The sequence below is a fragment of the Coregonus lavaretus genome, assembly GCF_964263955.1.
Source record: "Coregonus lavaretus genome assembly, chromosome: 4".
NCBI classification, from domain to species: domain Eukaryota; kingdom Metazoa; phylum Chordata; class Actinopteri; order Salmoniformes; family Salmonidae; genus Coregonus; species Coregonus lavaretus.
In genome coordinates this window covers 1272617-1294091 of record NC_139991.1, presented here as the reverse complement: position 1 = coordinate 1294091, position 21475 = coordinate 1272617, and the positions used below count along the sequence as shown (strand labels likewise).

General features: G+C 46.3%; 1 protein-coding gene across 1 annotated transcript in view; it reads left to right on the top strand.

Annotated features, from left to right (window-relative positions):
- The window catches only part of LOC311128135 (carbohydrate sulfotransferase 8-like), a gene marked incomplete at its 3' end in the record, with an annotated part of 200164 nt that extends 179316 nt beyond the window's left edge, over positions 1 to 20848 (top strand). Inside the window, exons 3-5 of the mRNA XM_084160115.1 lie at positions 17693 to 17730; positions 19443 to 19952; positions 20162 to 20848. Of these exons, the coding sequence (XP_084016241.1) occupies positions 17693 to 17730; positions 19443 to 19952; positions 20162 to 20848 (1235 nt within the window). The remainder of the gene's footprint in view (positions 1 to 17692; positions 17731 to 19442; positions 19953 to 20161) is intronic.
- Positions 20849 to 21475: the final 627 nt, after the last annotated feature.

Sequence of the window (21475 nt, the reverse complement as noted above, 5' to 3'; positions counted from 1 at the left end):
GATGCTAGCATGCTAGTTAGCTATGGCGTCATAGTTAGGCATCGTGGGCTGTTGTGGGTAGTTACTGTAGGTTAGCATTGTTTTTCGGCGGTGCCGGGTGTAGCACGAAGCTAGCTAGCTAGCCGTTCTTCAAACAAAGTCAACACAGTAGCCATTGCTAGCTAGCCAACACGACCAGCTAACTGTACTGTAGTAGCTAAATACAATATACTTGTGCTAGCTAGCCAACGTCTAATTATTGCTGCGTTATGAAAGGAACTAGACACGGACACGAATGATCTGTTTAGTGTGTTAACACACTATTGGTAGTTTGTTGTAACCAAGTATTGGTGCTAAACTGTGTGTTATTGGATGCTAGCATGCTAGTTAGCTATGGTGTCATAGTTAGGCATCATGGGCTGTTGTGGGTAGTTACTGTAGGTTGGCATTGTCTTCGGCGGTGCCGGGTGTAGCACGAAGCTAGCTAGCTAGCCGTTTTTCGAACAGAGTCAACACAGTAGCCATTGTGTGCTGTACTGTGGCAGCTAAATACAATATATTTGTGCTAAGCTAGCCAACGTTTAATTATTGCTGCGTTATGAAAGGAACTAGACACGGACACGAATTATCTGCTTAGTGTGTTAACACACTATTGGTGGTTTGTTGTGACCAAGTGTTGGTGCTAAACTGTGTGTTATTGGATGCTAGCATGCTAGTTAGCTATGGTGTCATAGTTAGCTAGCTGAATAAAGTGGGCTGAGTCTATTCCTTTAAACATTGAACCGCTGTGGTTCACAACAATTCTGATTTCTAAAGGTGGAAGTTGGGAGAGTTTTTGTTCGGGTGGTTCAGTGGAACAATTATAGTTTCTGAGGTGGAAGTTTTGGTGAGGGAGGCCCTGCTCTCTCCTCTCCCAGATGTTTAGTTCATTTCATTCCGATCTCCTCTGCATTATTGTAGCCATTTGCTACAGCCTGTCAACTATGCCTCTGCCTATCCCTGTTCTCTCCTCTCTGCACAGGCTACACAAACGCCTCACACCGCGTGGCTGCTGCCTCTCTAACCTGGTGGTCCCTGCACGCACCCCACACCTGGAGTTCCAGGTCTCAGGCAGCCTCTGGAACTGCCGTTCTGCTGCCAACAAAGCTGACTTCATCCCCGCCTATGCTAACCTCCAGTCCCTCGACTTCCTGGCGCTGACGGAAACATGGATTACCACTGAAAACACTGCTACTCCTACTGCTCTCTCCTCGTCTGACCATGTGTTCTCACATACCCCGAGACCATCTGGTCAGAGGGGTGGTGGCACAGGAATCCTCATCTCTCCCAAGTGGACATTCTCAATTTTTCCCCTAACCCACCTGTCTATCTCCTCATTTGAATTCCATGCTGTCACAGTCACTAGCCCATTTAAGCTTAATATCCTTGTCATCTATCGCCCTCCAGGTTCCCTTGGAGAGTTCATCAATGAGCTTGACGCCTTGATAAGTTCCTTTCCTGAGGATGGCTCACCCCTCACAGTTTTGGGGGATTTCAACCTCCCTATGTCCACATTTGACTCATTTCTCTCTGCCTCCTTCTTTCCACTCCTCTCCTCTTTTGACCTCACCCTCTCACCGTCCCCCCCTACTCACAAGGCAGGCAATACGCTTGACCTCATCTTTACTAGATGCTGCTCTTCTACTAATCTCACTGCAACTCCCCTCCATGTCTCCGACCACTACTTTGTTTCCTTTTCTCTCTCGCTCTCCTCCAACACTACTCACTCTGCCCCTACACAGATGGTAATGCGCCGCCGCAACCTTCGCTCTCTCTCTCCCACTACTCTCTCCTCTTCCATCCTATCATCTCTTCCCTCTGCTCAATCCTTCTCCCTCCAATCTCCTGATTCTGCCTCCTCAACCCTCCTCTCCTCCCTTTCTGCATCCTTTGACTCTCTGTGTCCCCTATCCTCCCGGCCGGCTCGGTCCTCCCCTCCAGCTCCGTGGCTTGATGACTCATTGCGAGCTCACAGAACAGAGCTCCGGGCAGCGGAGCGGAAATGGAAGAAAACTAAACTCCCTGCCGACCTGGCATCTTTTCACTCCCTCCTCTCTACATTTACTTCATCTGTTTCTGCTGCTAAGGCCACTTTCTACCACTCTAAATTCCAAGCATCTGCCTCTAACCCTAGGAAGCTCTTTGCCACATTTTCCTCCCTCCTGAATCCTCCCCCCCCCCCCCCCCCCCTCCTCTCTCTCTGTGGATGACTTTGTCAACCACTTTGAAAAGAAGGTTGACGACATCCGATCCTCGTTTGTTAAGTCTAATGACACTGCTGGTCCTACTCACACTGCCCTACCCTATGCTTTGACTTCTTTCTCCCCTCTCTCTCCAGATAAAATCCTGCGACTTGTGACTGCAGGCCGCCCAACAACCTGCCCGCTTGACCCCATCCCCTCCTCTCTTCTCCAGACCATCTCCGGTGACCTTCTCCCCTACCTCACCTCGCTGATCAACTCATCCTTGACCGCTGGCCATGTCCCTTCCGTCTTCAAGAGAGCGAGAGTTGCTCCCCTTCTCAAAAAACCAACACTCGATCCCACTGATGTCAACAACTACAGACCAGTATCCCTTCTTTCTTTTCTTTCCAAAACTATTGAGCGTGCCGTCTTTAGCCAACTCTCTTGCTATCTCTCTCAGAATGACCTTCTTGATCCAAACCAGTCAGGTTTCAGGACTGGTCATTCAACTGAGACTGCTCTTCTCTGTGTCACGGAGGCTCTCCGCACTGCTAAAGCTAACTCTCTCTCCTCTGCTCTTGTCCTTCTAGACCTGTCTGCTGCCTTTGATACTGTGAACCATCAGATCCTCCTCTCCACCCTCTCCGAGCTGGGCATCTCCGGCGCGGCTCACTCCTGGATTGCGTCCTACCTGACCGGTCGCTCCTACCAAGTGGCGTGGCGAGAAGCTGTCTCCGCACCACGTGCTCTCACCACTGGTGTCCCCCAGGGCTCAGTTCTAGGCCCTCTCCTTTTCTCCCTATACACCAAGTCACTTGGCTCTGTCATATCCTCACATGGCCTCTCCTATCATTGCTACGCTGACGATACACAACTAATCTTCTCCTTTCCCCCTTCTGATAACCAGGTGGCGAATCGCATATCTGCATGTCTGGCAGACATATCAGTATGGATGACGGATCACCACCTCAAGCTGAACCCTGGCAAGACGGAGCTGCTCTTCCTCCCGGGAAAGGACTGCCCGTTCCATGATCTCGCCATCACGGTTGACAACTCCGTTGTGTCCTCCTCCCAGAGTGCGAAGAGCCTTGGCGTGACCCTGGACAACACCCTGTCGTTCTCCGCTAACATCAAAGCGGTGACCCGCTCCTGCAGGTTCATGCTCTACAACATTCGGAGAGTACGACCCTGCCTTACACAGGAAGCGGCACAGGTCCTAATCCAGGCACTTGTCATCTCCCGTCTGGATTACTGCAACTCGCTGTTGGCTGGCCTCCCTGCCTGTGCCATTAAACCCCTACAACTCATCCAGAATGCCGCAGCCCGTCTGGTGTTCAACCTTCCCAAGTTCTCTCACGTCACCCCCCTCCTCCGCACACTCCACTGGCTTCCAGTTGAAGCTCGCATCCGTTACAAGACCATGGTGCTTGCCTATGGAGCAGTGAGGGGAACGGCACCTCTGTACCTTCGGGCTCTGATCAGTCCCTACACCCAAACGAGGGCATTGCGTTCATCCACCTCTGGCCTGCTGGCTCCCCTTCCTCTGCGGAAGCATAGTTCCCGCTCAGCCCAGTCAAAACTGTTCGCTGCTCTGGCACCCCAATGGTGGAACAAGCTCCCTCACGACGCCAGGACAGCGGAGTCACTCACCACCTTCCGGAGACATTTGAAACCCCACCTCTTTAAGGAATACCTGGGATAGGATAAAGTAATCCTTCTACCCCCCCCCCCCCCCCCAAAAAAAAAATTGTAAAGTGGTTATCCCACTGGCTATAGGGTGAATGCACCAATTTGTGAGTCGCTCTGGATAAGAGCGTCTGCTAAATGACGTAAATGTGCCCTTGAGCAAGGCACTTAACCCTAATTGCTCTTGTAAGTCGCTCTGGATAAGAGCGTCTGCTAAATGACTAAAATGTAAATGTAAAATGTGTGAGGTATGTTATTTGTCTACCTTGGACTTCACGTTTCGTTTGTTGTTTTGTCGTGTGTTCAGTACGTAAATAAATATGAATGCATATCACGCTGCGCCTTGGTCCTTCTCGTTCATAAACGATCGTGACAGGACAACTCTGTTCTCTCTGACTGCCCTGCACTACACTGCACACCTTACTGTAGCCTACCGTAGCTGAACTAGGCAGAGGATGGGGATGCTGTTCTGGGCCGTTGCCTGTCTGACCTGAGGGAGTGGAGCAGAGCAAAGAGCTGCCTCAGCCTCCTGCCTCCTTTAGCCTTATCTCTGCCATTAGACACAGAGCCAGGCCCTAAGAGCACAACACACATCCAGTCATCTAGCCACTCCATCCTCTTATAGATATCCCGTAATGGAGCCTTTGATAGAGCTCTAATCAAATACGCATCAGTGGTGCCTAACATGGAGTACTGGAGATGTTTTTTTCCACCACAGTTAGAAGACTAATGTAGCTATGACGCCAACCACCCACCACTTGTTAAGGTGTAGATCTCTTCTTTACCTCTAAACAGTGTAAATCAGTGGTTCCCAAACTGTGGGGCGCGTCATGTTAGTAATTGCATACCTTAGAGAGCTATTTATAACTTGTCAGAAATGTCCAGATCAACTAGCCCATGTCAGCTAACGTTTTTTTATTTAGTTTTTTTAGCCCATAGATATTGTTGTAACATGAATACACATCACATGAATACACATTAGACAGGGCAAAATGTATAGAATTGCAAGAATATTAGCTTTAAACTGCTAAATGTTATTTGCACCCGATGACAAATTGTGTAGAATTGCAGGAAATAAGCTTTAAACCTGCAAATTTCTCTCCACCAACAAGAGGGGTGTGAACAGTTTGTGTCATGTACAGTGCTTGTGCCCATAGAAATAGACGTGGCACGTGCGCGTGCGCGCAGGGGGGGCGTGGGATGTTCCCCAATGCTGGAAGGGGGGCCCCGAGTTTGTGAACCCCTTGTGTAAATGTCTTTAGACTAATGGATCTATCTGTAAATTACACCATAGACTGATGTGACTTAGCACAAAAGCACTTGTACACATCAGGTGGTGAGTGAGCTGGACCTTGGCTGTGTAGGAAGAAAGGAACACTATTGCATGTATCTGTAAATTACACCCTAGACTGATCTGAACATCACAAAGCCTGTGTACTTGAGCAGGACCATGGCTAGGTGGGAAGGAAGGAGCCATAGAATTACATATAGAATCCTTATAAATATAGTGAATTCATAGGATCTGAATGGAAGTATCTTGGCCAGGTCGCAGTTGTAAATGAGAACTTGTTCTCAACTGGTTTACCTGGTTAAATAAAGGTGAAATAAATAAATAAATAAAATAAATAAAAAAATAACACTATTGTATGATGGCAGTACTGACAGACAGACAGCAGGAGACTGGCCTGAGACACTTTGGGCTCACAGCTCAGATCACCACGCCATGAATAAAAGACAGGCTGCTGCTGTGTGGATATCTATCTGCTCACTGGATTCCCTTTGATACTTCATAGGCCCTATTCGGCTTAATTATATGGGGTCTATCTCTGGACTAAAGCTGCCACTGAGAAATTGGACTGTCTGTGTATCTGCCTGTGCATCTGCGATGTGCAAAGATTCTGTAAATGTCATTATCCGAAATAATGCCAGTGAGTTCTCTATTTACCAAGACCAAACCCTTTATGTGGTTTTCTAAATGGTAATCCAGATCTGTGAAAGCAGCAGCCTATCACCTCATCCTATTGTGGATCATATGGATCCCTTAGGGACAGTTCGAACAATAATGAGGTGGTGGAGGGGGGTCCAAAATAAAAGGAGGGTTGTCTAACTTTTATTTTGCTTTTGGGAGGGTTGTGTGGTTTATTACTACCAACAAAGGAAGGTAGTGCGTTTACATTCACCCTTTTGCAGGTTTTACTATGTAATGTCTTCCATCCTAGCTACATTTCCTCATCTGCTTGCATGCACCTCCCCTATCAAGGTGTTGTAGTACTTCCCTTATGCATGCTAACTATGCCACAGGTCAACATAGTCTACCAGTCTAGCTGTCTATCCTGCCCTCTATCCACCATTCCTAGTGACAAAAGTGGTAGGTGGATCGTTTGTCCAGATCTGCAATAGGCTAACTAGCAATCATACCACACATAAAATCATTCAAAGCTGCAATAATTTTCAATATAAATCCACAAGAACAAGGAGGAATAACTGATAGGCAGCGGAGAGGCCAGGTGCATCATTGCGCATGAAAGAACAGCGAAGACATGAGACACGCAGATCAAAAAGCTCCCTTATTGATCTTGTTTAGGGACAATCAAATTATCTAGACTAGCCTACAACATGACCACGCAATGAATAATTGCATTATTGTTTTCAAGTGAGTACAAAATTCTACTCTAGGCTGTAAACTGCAGTGAAAATTCAATTTGAATAATGGCGCAAAAGCCCAGTGATTTGAATGTTTCATTCCATTCATTCCATTTGAATCAGTTGTGGGTCTACTCTTAACAGTTTATCAGGTCTAAAAAGGCACAGTACCAGTCTGGCTGTAGTTTTACTTCTGATACTTAGATGCGCTGTCTGTTGCAGATCATCATTCTACCAAATGAAGTCGTCCTATAATAATGTGGCCACATATGTTCCCGGCAGGCCCAGTTATTCAGGAAGCTTAACGTGCGCTCTGCCTCCTCTCCGATCCGAGAGGCTATTCCTTGGGCACCTAGAGCCTAACGCTTCAATATAGCTTAAATATTTGTCATTTAACTTTTCAAATGTATTACCTTTTATGTGTGGCATAAACACAACCAGTCACAATGTTTTACCTGCACACATTCATCTAAAATATAATTCCAACATCAAAACTGTGCACCGGCCACACCATTTGATGAATGGAAAGAGACATCTGTTACAAAACACCAACAAGTTTAATGACAAGTTCGATACTGGGTACAAGGTAGGGAGGGATGTATTTGTCGAGATTGACATAGTATATTTGATTGTGGTGTTTAAAATGCAAACCATGATGTTGAAGCCCCCGAAGTCGGTATGCTTTGCTTACTGGTTGTGTGGTGCATTGGCACAGAAATCTGTTGGTGGAAAATTTGTTGCATATATTTTATATAATTATAAATATAGCATCAAAATGTTGAAAATCTGATTTCCCCCTAGCTGATCATTGTCTGCAGCCGGTTCTGATGGTAGTGTAATGAAACAGGCAGGAAGGGTGAGCTCATCCGTGGTGGTCGGTGAACCCTCAACCTTCTGGCCTGCATGGCTTCGAATGTGCCACAAAAGCATGCTGAAGTGGCAAAATCGATATCCACGTTATATGTTATTTGTGGTCGTAAACCATTTTTATTACAGTACGGGGGGAGGGGGGGTCATTAAGCAGAAGTCATTAAACTAGCAGAAACCAACAGCACTGTGCATGTTCTTCACAGCAGCACCACAATCTGGCCCAGTCATATCGGCAGCAGCAGTCCAGTCCAGCAGAGTATTCCCCCTCCGCCTCAGATACAAACACATCTGACAAAAGGCCAGATGTCTCATTTGTCTGATTAACCCAGATCTCTTTGGCCAGGCATCTAGTGAAGTCTGCACTATTCATGTCTTTAACATTTGTGTTTTCTTACTACAGCTTGACACACCGATTCTCTCCCATGTTGGAGTTGGATGGAGAAATTGGAGAAATCCCTCGGCTGTCACACGTGACACATAAATATTATTCCAATTACAGCGTGTCCAGTCCGCTAGCTGTCAAATTACCAGCGCCGGTAGCTGAGCCGCACCTCTCTCTCCCGTCTTTCCCACACCTCCAGACAGAAAGGCAGGCGAGACACAAAGAGAGAGAGGAGAGGGGTGGAGCCTAGCCAGGCAGGATGTGTGTGGCAGGCAAGGTGGTTGAGCATTTTAAATTATCAAGTGATCAGACAGACCCAGAAAGACTCAGACAGACCCAGACAGACCCAGAAAGACCCAGACAGACCCAGAAAGACCCAGAAAGACCCAGACAGACCCAGAAAGACCCAGACAGACCCAGACAGATCAGACAGACCCAGACAGACCCAGACAGACCAGACAGATTCTACAAGGCTGTTTTCCCCTCATATTTAAGGTCCCTCACTATACGCCTTAGTGTCTGAGATTTGTTTTTGCTTGAGTTATTTTGGTTTGTTTCCTCTTACATAGGTACATCAGCACTGTAGTGTGCTGGCAGTAGCAATCAGTATGCAAGGCTATGTCATCCCTAGCAGGATCCACAAGTAGCTGTGTGTGTTTCACATCTCCCAGTGACACCTCAGCTCTGGAGACCCAGGGGCACGAGCCACCTGACGTGTGGGAGAGTTATTTCAGGCGTTTGAGAGCATCAGCCAGACAGAGAGACAGACAGCGTGGTGTGGAGCAGAGTGGAGCGGCATCACACATCCTGCTCTCATTAGTACCAAGCTCTGGAGGAAGCTGAGTAATAGCTGCTGTGCTGTGACGCTCAGCCCAGCCTGTCTTACAGCCTGTATCAGACACAGCACAGCACAACACAGCACAACACAACACAGCACAGCACAACCCAGCACAGCACAACACAGCACAGCACAACACAACACAGCACAACACAGCACAACACAGCACAACACAGCACAACACAGCACAACACAGCACAGCACAACACAGCACAACACAACACAGCACAACACAACACAACACAACACAGCACAGCACAACACAGCACAACACAGCACAACACAGCACAGCACAACACAACACAACACAACACAGCACAGCACAGCACAGCACAACACAGCACAACACAACACAACACAACACTGCACAGTATAGCCACCCAATCAATATCAGACAGGAAGGTGGAGCTGCTTGTGTGAAAAATACTAAAAATGATGTATTATTATTATCATCATAATTTTTGTAGTAATAGTAGTATTAGTAGTATTAGTAGTATTAGTAGTAGTAGTAGTAGTAGTAGTAGTAGTAGTAGTAGTAGTAGTAGTAGTAGTAGTAGTAGTAGTAGTAGTAGTAGTAGTAGTAGTAGTAGTAGTAGTAGTAGTAGTAGTAGTAGTAGTAGTAGTAGTAGTAGTAGTAGTAGTAGTAGTAGTAGTAGTAGTAGTAGTAGTAGTAGTAGTAGTAGTAGTAGTAGTAGTAGTAGTAGTAGTAGTAGTAGTAGTAGTAGTAGTAGTAGTAGTAGTAGTAGTGGGCGGCAGGTAGCTTAGTGGTTAGGAGCGTTGTGCCAGTAACCGAAAGGTCGCTGGTTCTAACCCCCGAGCCGACTAGGTGAAAAATCTGTCAATGTACCCTTGAGCAAGGCACTTAACCCTAATTGCTCCTGTAAGTCGCTCTGGATAAGAGCGTCTGCTAAATGACAAAAAAAAGTAGTAGTAGTATTTATTATGCAATTTTAAAAACATTACAATACATTCATAACAGATTTCACAACACACTAAGTGTGTGCCCTCAGACCCCTACTCCACTACCACAAATTTACAACAGAAAATCCATGTGTACGTGTGTGTATGCATGTGTCTGTGCCTATGTTTGTGTTGTTTCACAGTCCCCACTGTTCCATAAGGTGTATTTGTATCTGTTTTTTAAATCTGATTATACTGCTTGCATCAGTTACCTGATGTGAAATAGTAGTAGTAGTAGTAGTAGTTGTAGTAGTAGTAGTAGAGGTAGTAGTAGTAGTAGTAGTAGTAGTAGTAGTAGTAGTAGTAGTAGTAGTAGTAGTAGTAGTAGTAGAGGTAGTAGTAGTAGTAGTAGTAGAGGTAGTAGTAGTAATAGTAGTAGAGGTAGTAGTAGTAGTAGTAGTAGTAGTGGTAGTAGTAGTAGTAGTAGTAGTAGTAGTAGAGGTAGTAGTAGTAGTAGTAGTAGTAGTAGTAGAGGTAGTAGTAGTAGTAGTAGTAGTAGTAGAGGTAGTAGTAGTAGTAGTAGTAGTAGTAGTAGTAGTAGTAGTAGTAGTAGAGGTAGTAGTAGTAGTAGAGGTAGTAGTAGTAGTAGTAGTAGTAGTAGTAGAGGTAGTAGTAGAGGTAGTAGTAGTAGTAGTAGTAGTAGTAGTAGAGGTAGTAGTAGAGGTAGTAGTAGTAGTAGTAGTAGTAGTAGTAGTAGTAGTAGTAGTAGTAGTAGTAGTAGTAGTAGAGGTACTACTATTAGTGTTGTTGTTTGTTGTTGTTTGTTGTTGTTTCTGCTACTGCTGTTTTGTTATTGGAGTGAAGCAGATGCAGTCAGGGGGCACATAGCACAAAGTGAGAAGAAATTATAGGTTGAAGGCTGGAGGCCAAAGGTTGGGTACTTGAGCGATAAGGCACTTGGGGGAAAGGTAGAATACAAGCATGGATTGGCAAGTAAGGGTCTGGAGGGTAGCTAGGAGAAAATAGGAGAGGGCTGAGACTGGAGGGAAGGCAGTAGCAGAAAATAGGAGAGGCTTAAAGCTAAAGAGGAGTTACCATAGAGGCCTGGAGTGTTATTGAAGGGGAGGCGGAGGTTGTGATTGTTGCAGCCCAGAGTCTACAGGGCTTGTTATGAATGCATTGCTTGGTTTCGACAGCACAGAAAAAGTCAGGCAGTCTAAGTGTCGAGCTCAACCATTTCTGTTGTCATTATCCTGTCTTCCTGCTGAACTCATAAAGACAGCTTCCAAGGTTTGCTGTTGACAGGTAATCAATCTGAGCGATGCCCATGTGTAGGTCAGTGTCAAGGAGCAATACGATCAGGCTGTTTCAGCATCTTCTCTAATCCCCTCCACCTTCAAAAGTCTGGGTTGTTACTCCTGTTTTGAGAGACAGCAATCTTCCCCTTATGACCCATAGTAACCCTTGGCACTCCACTCCTCATCCTCCTAGGATTACTGACTTGAACTGTGGTCAGTGCAGAAGCATTGAAGCTTATCCACAGATACAAGGACGGGGCTGTCCCCTCTGCATTCTATTTCACTTAGCATTCCACCCCTGTTCCACAGCTCCACTCACATGTCCGCCCTCATCAGGCCTGCCTGTAATCAATGGGGCCGGGGACAGGAAAACAAAGAGTGCGTGAATACAGCAGGGCTTACTTAAAAGAGAGGCCAGGGTAAACAGTGACAGGGCCAATTCCTGTTACCAATCTCACAGCAAATGGAGGTCAGCAGGTAGAGCACCACTGGTTAATGAAGATACAAGAGGAGAGGAGGAGAGGAAGGAGAGGAGGAGAGGAGGAGAGGAAGGAGAGGAGGAGAGGGAGGAGGAGAGGAGGAGAGGAGGAGAGGGAGGGGAGGAGAGGAAGGAGAGGAGGAGAGGAGGAGAGGAGGAGAGGGAGGAGGAGAGGAGGAGATGAGGAGAGGGAGGAGGAGAGGAGGAGAGGGAGGGGAGGAGAGGAGGAGAAGAGGAGAGGGAGGGAGGAGAGGAGGAGAGGGAGGAGGAGAGGAGAGGAGGAGAGGAGGAGAGAGAGGAGAGAGAGGAGGAGAGGGAGGAGAGGAGAGGAGGAGAGGGAGGAGAGGAGGAGAGGGGGGGAGGAGGAGAAGGAGGGGAGGAGGAGAGGGAGGAGAGGGAGGATTGGAGGAGAGGGAGGGGAGGAGGAGAGGGAGGAGAGGAGCAGAGGAGGAGAGGGAGGAGAGGAGAGGAGGGAGGAGAGGAGGAGAGGGAGGAGAGGAGGAGAGGAGAGGGAGGAGGAGAAGAGGAGAGGGAGGAGAGGAAGAGAGGGAGGAGAGGAGAGGAGGGAGGAGAGGGAGGAGGAGGAGAGGGAGGAGAGGAAGAGAGGGAGGAGAGGAGGAGAAGGAGGAGAAGGAGGAGAGCAGGAAAAAAGGAGGAGAGCAGAGCAGAGCATCTCAACTACGGCAGAGAGGAGACAGGGTCCAGTGGCTCAGAGATAATGTGTAGTCTGAACACAGACACCACATGGAAACACTGAGGGCAATATCCCCCTCTTTCATCCGTTTCTCTCTGTTCGATCTAGCTTTTCTCTCTTCTTTCACCTTCCACTCTTCAGTCCTCCTCTCCATCTGTTGCCTCCACCACAGACAAAGGCAAGAGAGCAGCCAGCCGTTTCCCCGCGGACTTGCCTCCCTACCCTCTCCTAATATCTGGCAGCGAACCAGCCAACATTATGTGCAAAGAAGTGCTCCACTTTCTGAACTTTTATAACAACCTCCAGCACCCTGTCTGAGCTGTCATCGATAGGGGAGGGGAGGGGCTCCTAAAGTGCTGCTGTGGCGTGCGTGCTCTGCGGATAGGTCAAGAGCTTCTCCAGCATCCTAATAAGATATGTGCCAATTAAAGCCTTCTGGTGCTGCGGCTTCAGCCCAGATAATTCACTTAACCAGTGGATCGCTGCTGACAGGTAACATTTGTTTACACATCTCTGCTTTCACGAGCTGCCAACCAACCATGCCTCTGACGGCTCTGCATGATATTAACACAACCACCCCCTCCCATCCGACTACGTACAGTATAACACTGTTACTCGCAGTTTCCATGGAAATCAGCTATACGAAGGCACTGCACGCGTTTCCTTACCTTGAGCTTGTTATAAACTAATAAGCAGCAGTGTGGTGATGCCTTGGCTAGAACAGCTGTAACGCCTCGGAGCATGAAAGTAAACTACTCTGAAAACAATATACTGAAGATGTTCATGTGGAGGCAGCAGGCATCTCCAACTTTATTTTAAATAGCTTTCTTTCAGCTTCCACTGCATTCAGTTCTATTCCACTGAATATTGATGTGGTTCAATATGCTTAGCTTGTACTCTTACAGCTGAGCCATATGAGTCAAGCCATGTGTTATTAATGCATCATGGGCTGCTGATTAATGCAGACTGGTTGTGGGTTGTATACATGCTGGCCTGACCTCAGATTTCCACTAATAAGACTGTAGCCTATGACCCCTGCGAGTTACGAGCCTGTCCAATCTCTGACCTTCAGTTGGGATCAAAGGTTGAATAGAAGCCAATACATTTGCAGCGTCACGCAGCGCATATATGATGTATTTTATGTGTTCACTAATAAAACTATCCTTACATGTACCCTCTAAGGACCTGTGAAATGGAATTGTGTTTAGATGGATATTAGGGAGGAGTGGGTGTACAGGAGGTCAGAGGAATTTAGTAACATAATTGAGATTTAATTCAACACACGTATCAGAAGAGTGTCTAGGCCTATGCCCTTAGGAAATATCTTCTTTTAAATTATACCAGAATCATAAGATGTATGATCAGCCATGATTAGCTATATTTTCATTATTGTAGTCACACATTCTCAGTTTTTGAGAGTTAAAAATCCCCATTAGAAATTCTCTGAATATCTTCTACCACCCATAACCGGTCATCACCTGTATCAGTTCCCCATGACTTCCACCATACAGGAAATCTAATTTTTTCCTCATACAGCTGTGCCCTCAAGCAGTTTTAGATAATGTCCAATATCAACCAAGGTGATGTGGTCATACTGACCTGATGTGTAATTACAGGGTCATAAGAGCCAATCACCATCCAGCTTCATGAGAGCCATCCAACAGACTGGCCAATAGGCCCACAGACAGACCAGAACTCACTCATTACCAACCCTCCACAGCTGCAGGTCTCACAAGCCAAAACGGAGAGGATTTTGGCACTAGCTGCCAAATGCTGTAACATCTTTTTATCTATTATTACAACCTGCAACATCAATGGACCAGAGCTTACAACCTAATGCCACTGTGTCTGGAGTGATTTCTGCTGTTAAACCACATCACAGTCAGTGTCTGTATTCCCACACGTTGAGGAGGCATTTCAGGAGCGCGCGCGTGTGTGTGTGCGTGTGGGTGTGTGTGTGTGTGTGCGTGTGCACCCTTGGTCATGCGCAGTGTTGCCCCACGTTATTCTTGTATTGCTAATTACTTCAGTAAATGTGAAGCTCAAGTTCCTTGTATTCAGAGTCTTCCTTATTATATCCCTAAAGTAATAAGAGATAAGACACTACAGGCTCTGTGAGCTGAATGACGGATGGAAGGCTAGTGGCTGCTGGCTGTGCTGCTCTTTACCCACCGTGGGCACAAGCCTGGAGGGGGGCCTGGTCACTAAGTCTCTCTGTCTTCCTCCAGGCTCTCTCCTGAGTTTCCTCTGGTTAAGAATAGGGCATTTAAAAAGTTCCTCCCTGTGTCCATGGCAGTGATCCTTCATTTAACAAGCTCATTATTTCACCTTGTTTTTGTCCCTCATGCTCCTCGCAGCCGCGGCTGCGTTTGCGTGAGGTGAGCGGCTGTGGTGGCAGCGATGGGGGGAGGGAAGGAAGGAAGCGTTTGATGTGTGTCGGTATCGGAGGAGAGCCGTAGAGAGACAGAGGTCTTTCAGACGGAAAGGCGATAATGGATCCCACTAATGATGTGGCCTTTGCTTTCATGACTCCCACAGTAACACCGACCTGGTTCTACATTGATTAAGATTATGATTAAGATGTTGGCGCTGAGGAGGGTACGCGTCTTGCCGGTTCCTGCTCAACTATTCTACTGAGCATTTACTTAATGTTCGTATTTTTATCTTTTATTATTTCTTATTGTTGTTGCATTGTCGAGAAGAAACCTGCAAGTAAGCATTTCGTTGGACAATATATACCATTCGTATCCCGTACATACGACTAATAAAACTTGAAAGATGAATATTCAGGTACCTGACGTATTGAAAGGATAACCTTGGGAAGCTGAAGGTTGGGGATGTAGGGATGCAGAGTGTTCTCTGAAGGTGTTAGGCAGGAAGGCAACGCATCTGAGGACATCACATAACAATGTATTAATATCCATTATCCACCTTCAATCTGCTCTCAATGGCAGCTACTGTAATGGAAGATAAAAATAACTGAGAAAATAGTTATTGAATGAAAGGAAGAATATTTCAGCTATGCTATCCATCACAATGAATGTGTTAAGTCAATGGAGACTCACATGCTCATTTGATTCACCTGGGTTTTGTACTATTGCTGCAATTTGTGACACAGCAATAAAAGACAAATGAACACACTGTTTACTTGCATCACAAGTTCACATGGACTTTGTGAATTCCTAACTTGTAAAAAGGAATTTGCTGAACCTCATAAGGAAGCAAATTTTAACAATCTATCATTGTTTCACAGCCTGGAGAAAATCTATAGAATAGTTCATTTGAGAGTGGAATTGACTGAGTATGAAATTGCAATCAAACAGCAACATATATTAGTTTCAACCAAATTCATGGTAGAGACATAAATGTTGTTTACGAAACGAAACACACAGCTTTTTACTGTAAGGCATTTTGATGCTATTCAGGGTATTGCCTAGCACCCAGAATGCATTGGTAGCCAGATAAACTAGGAAAGAGAGAGAACATGTATTAGTAAAGGCAAAGGTTAATTTCCTTTTTATTTGAAATATCAGTGAAATACTGAGATTTTTATAGCTATGTATTGCACATGCAATGACCTATCCACCTGGTCAATCCCATCTAAATTCAAGTCAATTCAGGAATTGAATTGCATTCCAGTGAAGAAATGTACTCAACTGTATTCAATTCAACAGATATGAAATGAACTGGCATTGACCCCAACGAGGCTCACATTGGAATTACTGATTGTACTAATTTGAGGGGAATCCAGCACAGGGTAAAGCTGGCTTTAATCCAGCACATTAAAGCCACACAATTAAATATAACACTATTATACTGTTTCTCTATCGGTAAAGCTATGGTTGTGACAGTGAGCAGCATCACTAACAAAAGCCTGGTCCCAGATCTGTTTGTCTATTTTTCTGGCGTCTACGCGGAGCAATGCTGGTAAAATAAACAGATAAATTGCGTCTGTCATTTGTAGAAAAGGAATTAGAGGAATTTTTATGATCTTCCCTATGCTAAGTAGACTAAATGTGTAGTTTAAAATTTATTTTAATGTATTGTAAAATGTAAGCTAAGGTTTATCAGTCAAATAGGCTACATATTTGAAAACAATTGCAGCCTACCTGTGTTGATTTCGATCATAGGCATATAGCCTAGGCAGGCTTGCCAACCCCATACAATGTGACAATTATCATACAGTAGGAGTTGGCCAGACAGTACAAAGAGATCTGGTACCAGGCTAGTGAGCAGAGCAGTGTCAGTGACAACATAGTGCTCCTGACAAAAACAGCACTTAGCAGGAAGCAATTATTAGACCTCAGGAGATTTCAATTACCAGTCTGATGGGGTTCCAGATCAATGGTGAAGCATGTATCTAGATGAGATAGTCCAAGAAAGATGCTACAGTGTGTGTGTGTGTGTGTGTGTGTGTGTGTGTGTGTGTGTGTGTGTGTGTGTGTGTGTGTGTGTGTGTGTGTGTGTGTGTGTGTGTGTGTGTGTGTGTGTGAGCCATTGGAGCCAAGCAGTGCTGTGTGTAGTGGAAATGTTATCTTAGTAATAGTGTGGTGTGTCCTGTTAGATATGCATGTGTTTTTATATTCAACAATGTCAACTGACATACAAGATGCACTGAGCCATCATTAGGGTTAGGAGATCAAATAAGGCTCCGACACCCGAACAAGATTAGAAAATGTCAAACCGAGTGCCATCACCTCCCTCAGCCTGCTACAGAGGAATAAAGAGAAGCCCAGACACTACAACAACCAACCCTCCAAGCCCTTCTCCAGTGCATACTAATCTAAAACAACATTGTATCTGGCTGTATGGTTGTATGGTTTTCTCCCAGCCCCTCTGAGACGTATCTAAGTGTGAGAGGAGACAGGGGCCTTGCAGTTCTCATCAGTTAAGGGGGGTGGTGGGCCGTGACCCACATCTGGGGCCCCTCTCTCTGCAGGTTCCTATCACTTCCCTCTGTAGATTGGAAGTGACAGGCCACTCAGGCAGAAGTGTCTGCGCCCCTCTCCCATTAGCAGCCGCACAGCCGTCCGCCGAGCTGTCGGCCTGATTACACATCAACGGGAGAGGGGGACGGGGGAGGGGATGGGGGGGATGAGGGAGGGTGGGGTGGACGGACGGGGGGGGGGGGGACCCCGGGAAAGACGACACACTAAACACAACGCCTGTCTGTCCTGTCTGTCCTGTCCCACTGGTTGACTGGTTCAATCACATCTGCCAATAGACACGCCACCACCACCTGTCCAGCTCAGACACTCCTCTCTATGTCGCAGAACCAATCTATCTTTCCTAGCAACCCCGCTAAGAAATCAACCTAGCACATAGTTCACTGACTCCCTACTCACCCCACTACTGGGACCATCACAACACAACTCATTTACCAACTTTTCATGGTGCTGCAGGTTCATTACTTAAATAGACCCCCCCCCCCCCCGTGTAAAGCAGCTGGTGCGGAGGAGAGGAGAGGAGAGGAGATGCAGTGAGTCAGCAGCAGTAGGCCTTCTATTTTTTTTTTTTTTTCTACCTGATATTACAGCAGGGGGAACTCACTCCATTACTTGGGTCTGATGCATCAAAGGGCTACCTCCTCAACAAGCACTAACAAAACATGTTGTCTCGTTTGCTTAAGCGTTCACTCTCTCTCTCCCCCTCAATTCAATTTCAATTTAAGGGGCTTTATCTTTCTCTCTCTCTCTTCCCAGGTGTGAAGCTAAGAGGAACAGCTCGGCAGTCCAGAGAGGTACGTTGTTTTCTACTCCTCCTCGTTCTTTCAAACAGACAGAGAGAGAGAGTGTGTCAGTTTCTTTCTTATATCTAATAAAGTGTTGAGTGGCAGGGCTGTTTCTCTCTCTGTGTGTGTGTCTGATAACATCAGTATAGAGAGGCTGACCTGAGGCCTCCCCCTAATGGGCAAGCTCTCTGCAGCCCATGGAGAGTAAAGTAGTCTTGGTTTATGCGAGCTGGAATGGCTCATAGGAGCAGGAGCCTATCTCCTGTTTCTGTAGCGTGAGGCAGCTTGATGAACAAGTACATCCCCTGGAAAGGATGCTAGTCTATTGCAGGGCCTTACCCCCAATATATCTCCTTAATGCTGAGTGCCAAACAGACTGAGGTGCATTTTTACAGTCTTTGGTATGACTCGGCCGGGAATCGAACTCCCAACCTTCCAGTCTCAGGGCAGACACTCTAACCACAAGGCCACTGAGTTGGTCCAGCCCAGGGAGAGCCCGGGGTTAAAGGCTCTGTTGAAGTCTTGGTGTGAGGCTGCAGGAGAGAGAGAGAGAACGAGAGAGATAGGCCACAGCCAGGGATCCGACTACTAGATACTGTAATACCAGCCTGGAGATGAGGGGGTTGTGTCAGTGAGTAGCTGTAGGAGAGAGAGAGAAAGAGAGAGGGGCACATCCAGGGCTCAGACTACTACCCCCTTTAATACCAGCCTGGAGATGAGGCTGGTTCAGTGTGAGGCTGTGAAGCTGCAGGAGAGAGAGAACAGCCAGGGCTGGTTGCTACGTCAGGCACGCTCCTTCTGGTTCCTCTTTTTCCTCCCGCTGACCTCAGTTTGCTCTGATCTCCCGCTCTCAATAGAGATGAGAGACTTACATTAGTGTGAAACCTGCATGTGGGTGTCTGATGTGGATTGGCTACACTGTGGCTGATCCTGCTCAGCTTCCCAACATGAAACGGTCAGGGAACCATTCCTACTACTCCTTCCTCCTTTGGAGATTTCCCAGGGGATGTAGGTGGGAGTACTGGGCATCTGATCCACTGGATGTCAGAAAGGAGATGAGCACTGATTCATGATGTGCTCCCATCACCAATGAGGATTATACATGCAATCTTTTAGCTTTATGTTGCCATAATGGCTTTTAATTTAAATAAAATGTCAGAATGCATGATAGCCTCAGGCCATCTTACCATGGTAATCTGCCTGTAGATTATTCTAATTTAGATTTCCTATTAAGTGTTTATAAGACATTTATACGACATTAGAGCTCCGTTTATTGGTAGTTCACCCAGAGTCATTTACGTTGTGTGGCATTTCAATCGGAAAGGTTGAAGAGTTGGTCACGAGGTAGAGAAACATCACCACCAAGTGTTGTGTCTGAACACTGCAGAAATCAGGAATTTATAGATTCATTCTCTAATGTTTTTTCCCACCAAAGAGTGTTGGTGATTTAGCTCACGGAGTGTTTCACTGAATAAACATATTTTCATTTTGAATGCCAGAGAAGTTTAAATAATCAACACCTGTTCAATCAAATCAATAAAATGTATTTATGAAGTCCTTTTTACATAACCAGATGTTACGAAGTGCTTATACAGAAACCCAGCCTAAAACACCAAAGAGCAAGGAATGCAGGTGTAGAAGCACCTGTTATTGAAGTCTTGCATACATTTTATATCTTGCAGTGCCATGTGTAAAGTCGATGTGTTATGTTTGTCCGTCAGGCGCTGTGTACTCAGGACGGTGAGGGTGTGAGGGTCGGCCCAGGCCATGACCAGAGACTGGCTGTGGAAGGCCTAACCAGCCCCATCCCCCCCATGCAGTTCCCTGCCTTCGAGTGGACCAGACAGTCAGCTACCCCTGGCTCTAGGGAACAGGACATGGGCTCCCTGCGCGTCACCAAGCGCCACAGGAAACTACTGAAAACCAGCCCTGTGGTCTCTAACAACTCCCACAACTCCTCCTCCTCCTCCTCCTCCTCCTCCTCCTCCTCCTCCTCCTCCTCCTCCTCCTCCTCCTCCTCCTCCTCCTCCTCCTCCTCCTCCTCCTCGGGTTCCCCGGACTCTCCTGAGGAGAGCTGGCAGTGGCACAGACTGTCCCACATCCAGGAAGCTCGGCGGAGGCTGATGAAGGAGGTCTGTGCCAAGTACAAGAGCAGCATTTCCAGGACAATCACACCTCACCACGTGTCCCGGATCTATGTGGAGGACAAGTACAAGCTGCTGTACTGCGAGGTGGCCTATTGATGATCTGATTATTACATATTGATTATTGGACTTTTGAATATTGCTGTTATATACTGATATTTATGTTTTTGCAACTTATAATGATTATTGGTGTATTTTGTCATTGTGACTATAATGCTGGCTGCAATGATTTGACAAACCAATATCCCCATGGCGGATTAATAAAGTATTTTTGTTATCTTATCTTATCTCTTTAGGTGCCCAAGGCGGGCTGCTCCAACTGGAAGAGGATCCTCATGGTACTGTCTGGCCTGGCGTCATCCACCCACGAGATCAAACACGACGCCGTCCACTACGGCAACCACCTCAAGAGGCTGGACAGCTTTGACCGCCAGGGCATCACGCGGCGCCTGGAGACCTACACCAAAGTCCTGTTTGTCCGCGAACCCCTGGAGAGGCTGGTGTCCGCCTTCAGGGACAAGTTTGAGAATCCCAACACCTACTATCATCCTGTATTCGGGAAGCCCATCATCTCCAAGTACAGGGTAAACGCCTCCAAGGTGGCCCTCAGGACGGGCAGCGGAGTGACCTTCCAAGAGTTCATGCAGTATCTGTTGGATGTGCACAGGCCTGTGGGCATGGACATTCACTGGGAGCCTGCCAGCCAGCTCTGCAGCCCCTGTCTGCTGGACTACAACTTCATCGGCAAGTTTGAGACCATGGAGGAGGAGGCTAATTTCTTACTACGTAGGACTGGTGCCCCACATAACCTCACCTTCCCCAGTTTTAAAGACAGGAACCCCAAGGCTGAGAGGACTTCAACTCATTTAACCCATCGCTACTTTGCACAGCTCAGCACTTCAGAGAGACAGAGAGCTTATGACTTTTATTACATGGACTACCTTATGTTTAACTACTCCAAACCTTTTAAAGATTTGTATTGATTGACTCTCTAATCTCTATTTGAGTCCTCAAATCTCCCCTGGTTTTAAGTGGAGAAGTGCACCATAAAAATGACTTCCTTTTAAAAGTATTACTAGAAGATCATCATATGAAAACAATGCCTCGGTCAGGCATGTCAATGTGGTACTAAATACCGATGCCTAACTACAAAACATTGAACTCACAAACAATTTATCACTGCACAGTCAGTGATGTGAAAAGACAGTTCAATGTTTTAAAATGTGTTAAGTGAAGTGGTACCCACCTATCATTTTTGCACTTAGTGTAGCAAATGTTTCAAATTCTCCAAAAACATATTGACACAGACTGAGCATTAGTCTGCCACACCTCTGCTGAAGAGTGTGCCTGGGCGGTCATATAGGAGACCATCCCCCTTAAGTATCCCTAAGTACTACTTTACCACACCATCTCACTACCCTTTAGAATACACATCCTCATCACTGTCATCAAGGCGTTTTCTGACACTGATGTTTAAAAACTGTACAAAGGGCATTCAGATGACTATATATATTTTTCTATGTATTTCTATAATGGATATATTCAGTGCTTCTTTGTGGGGATTTTCATTTCTGATATCACTGATTGTTATGTCAGTAATTATATGGTGA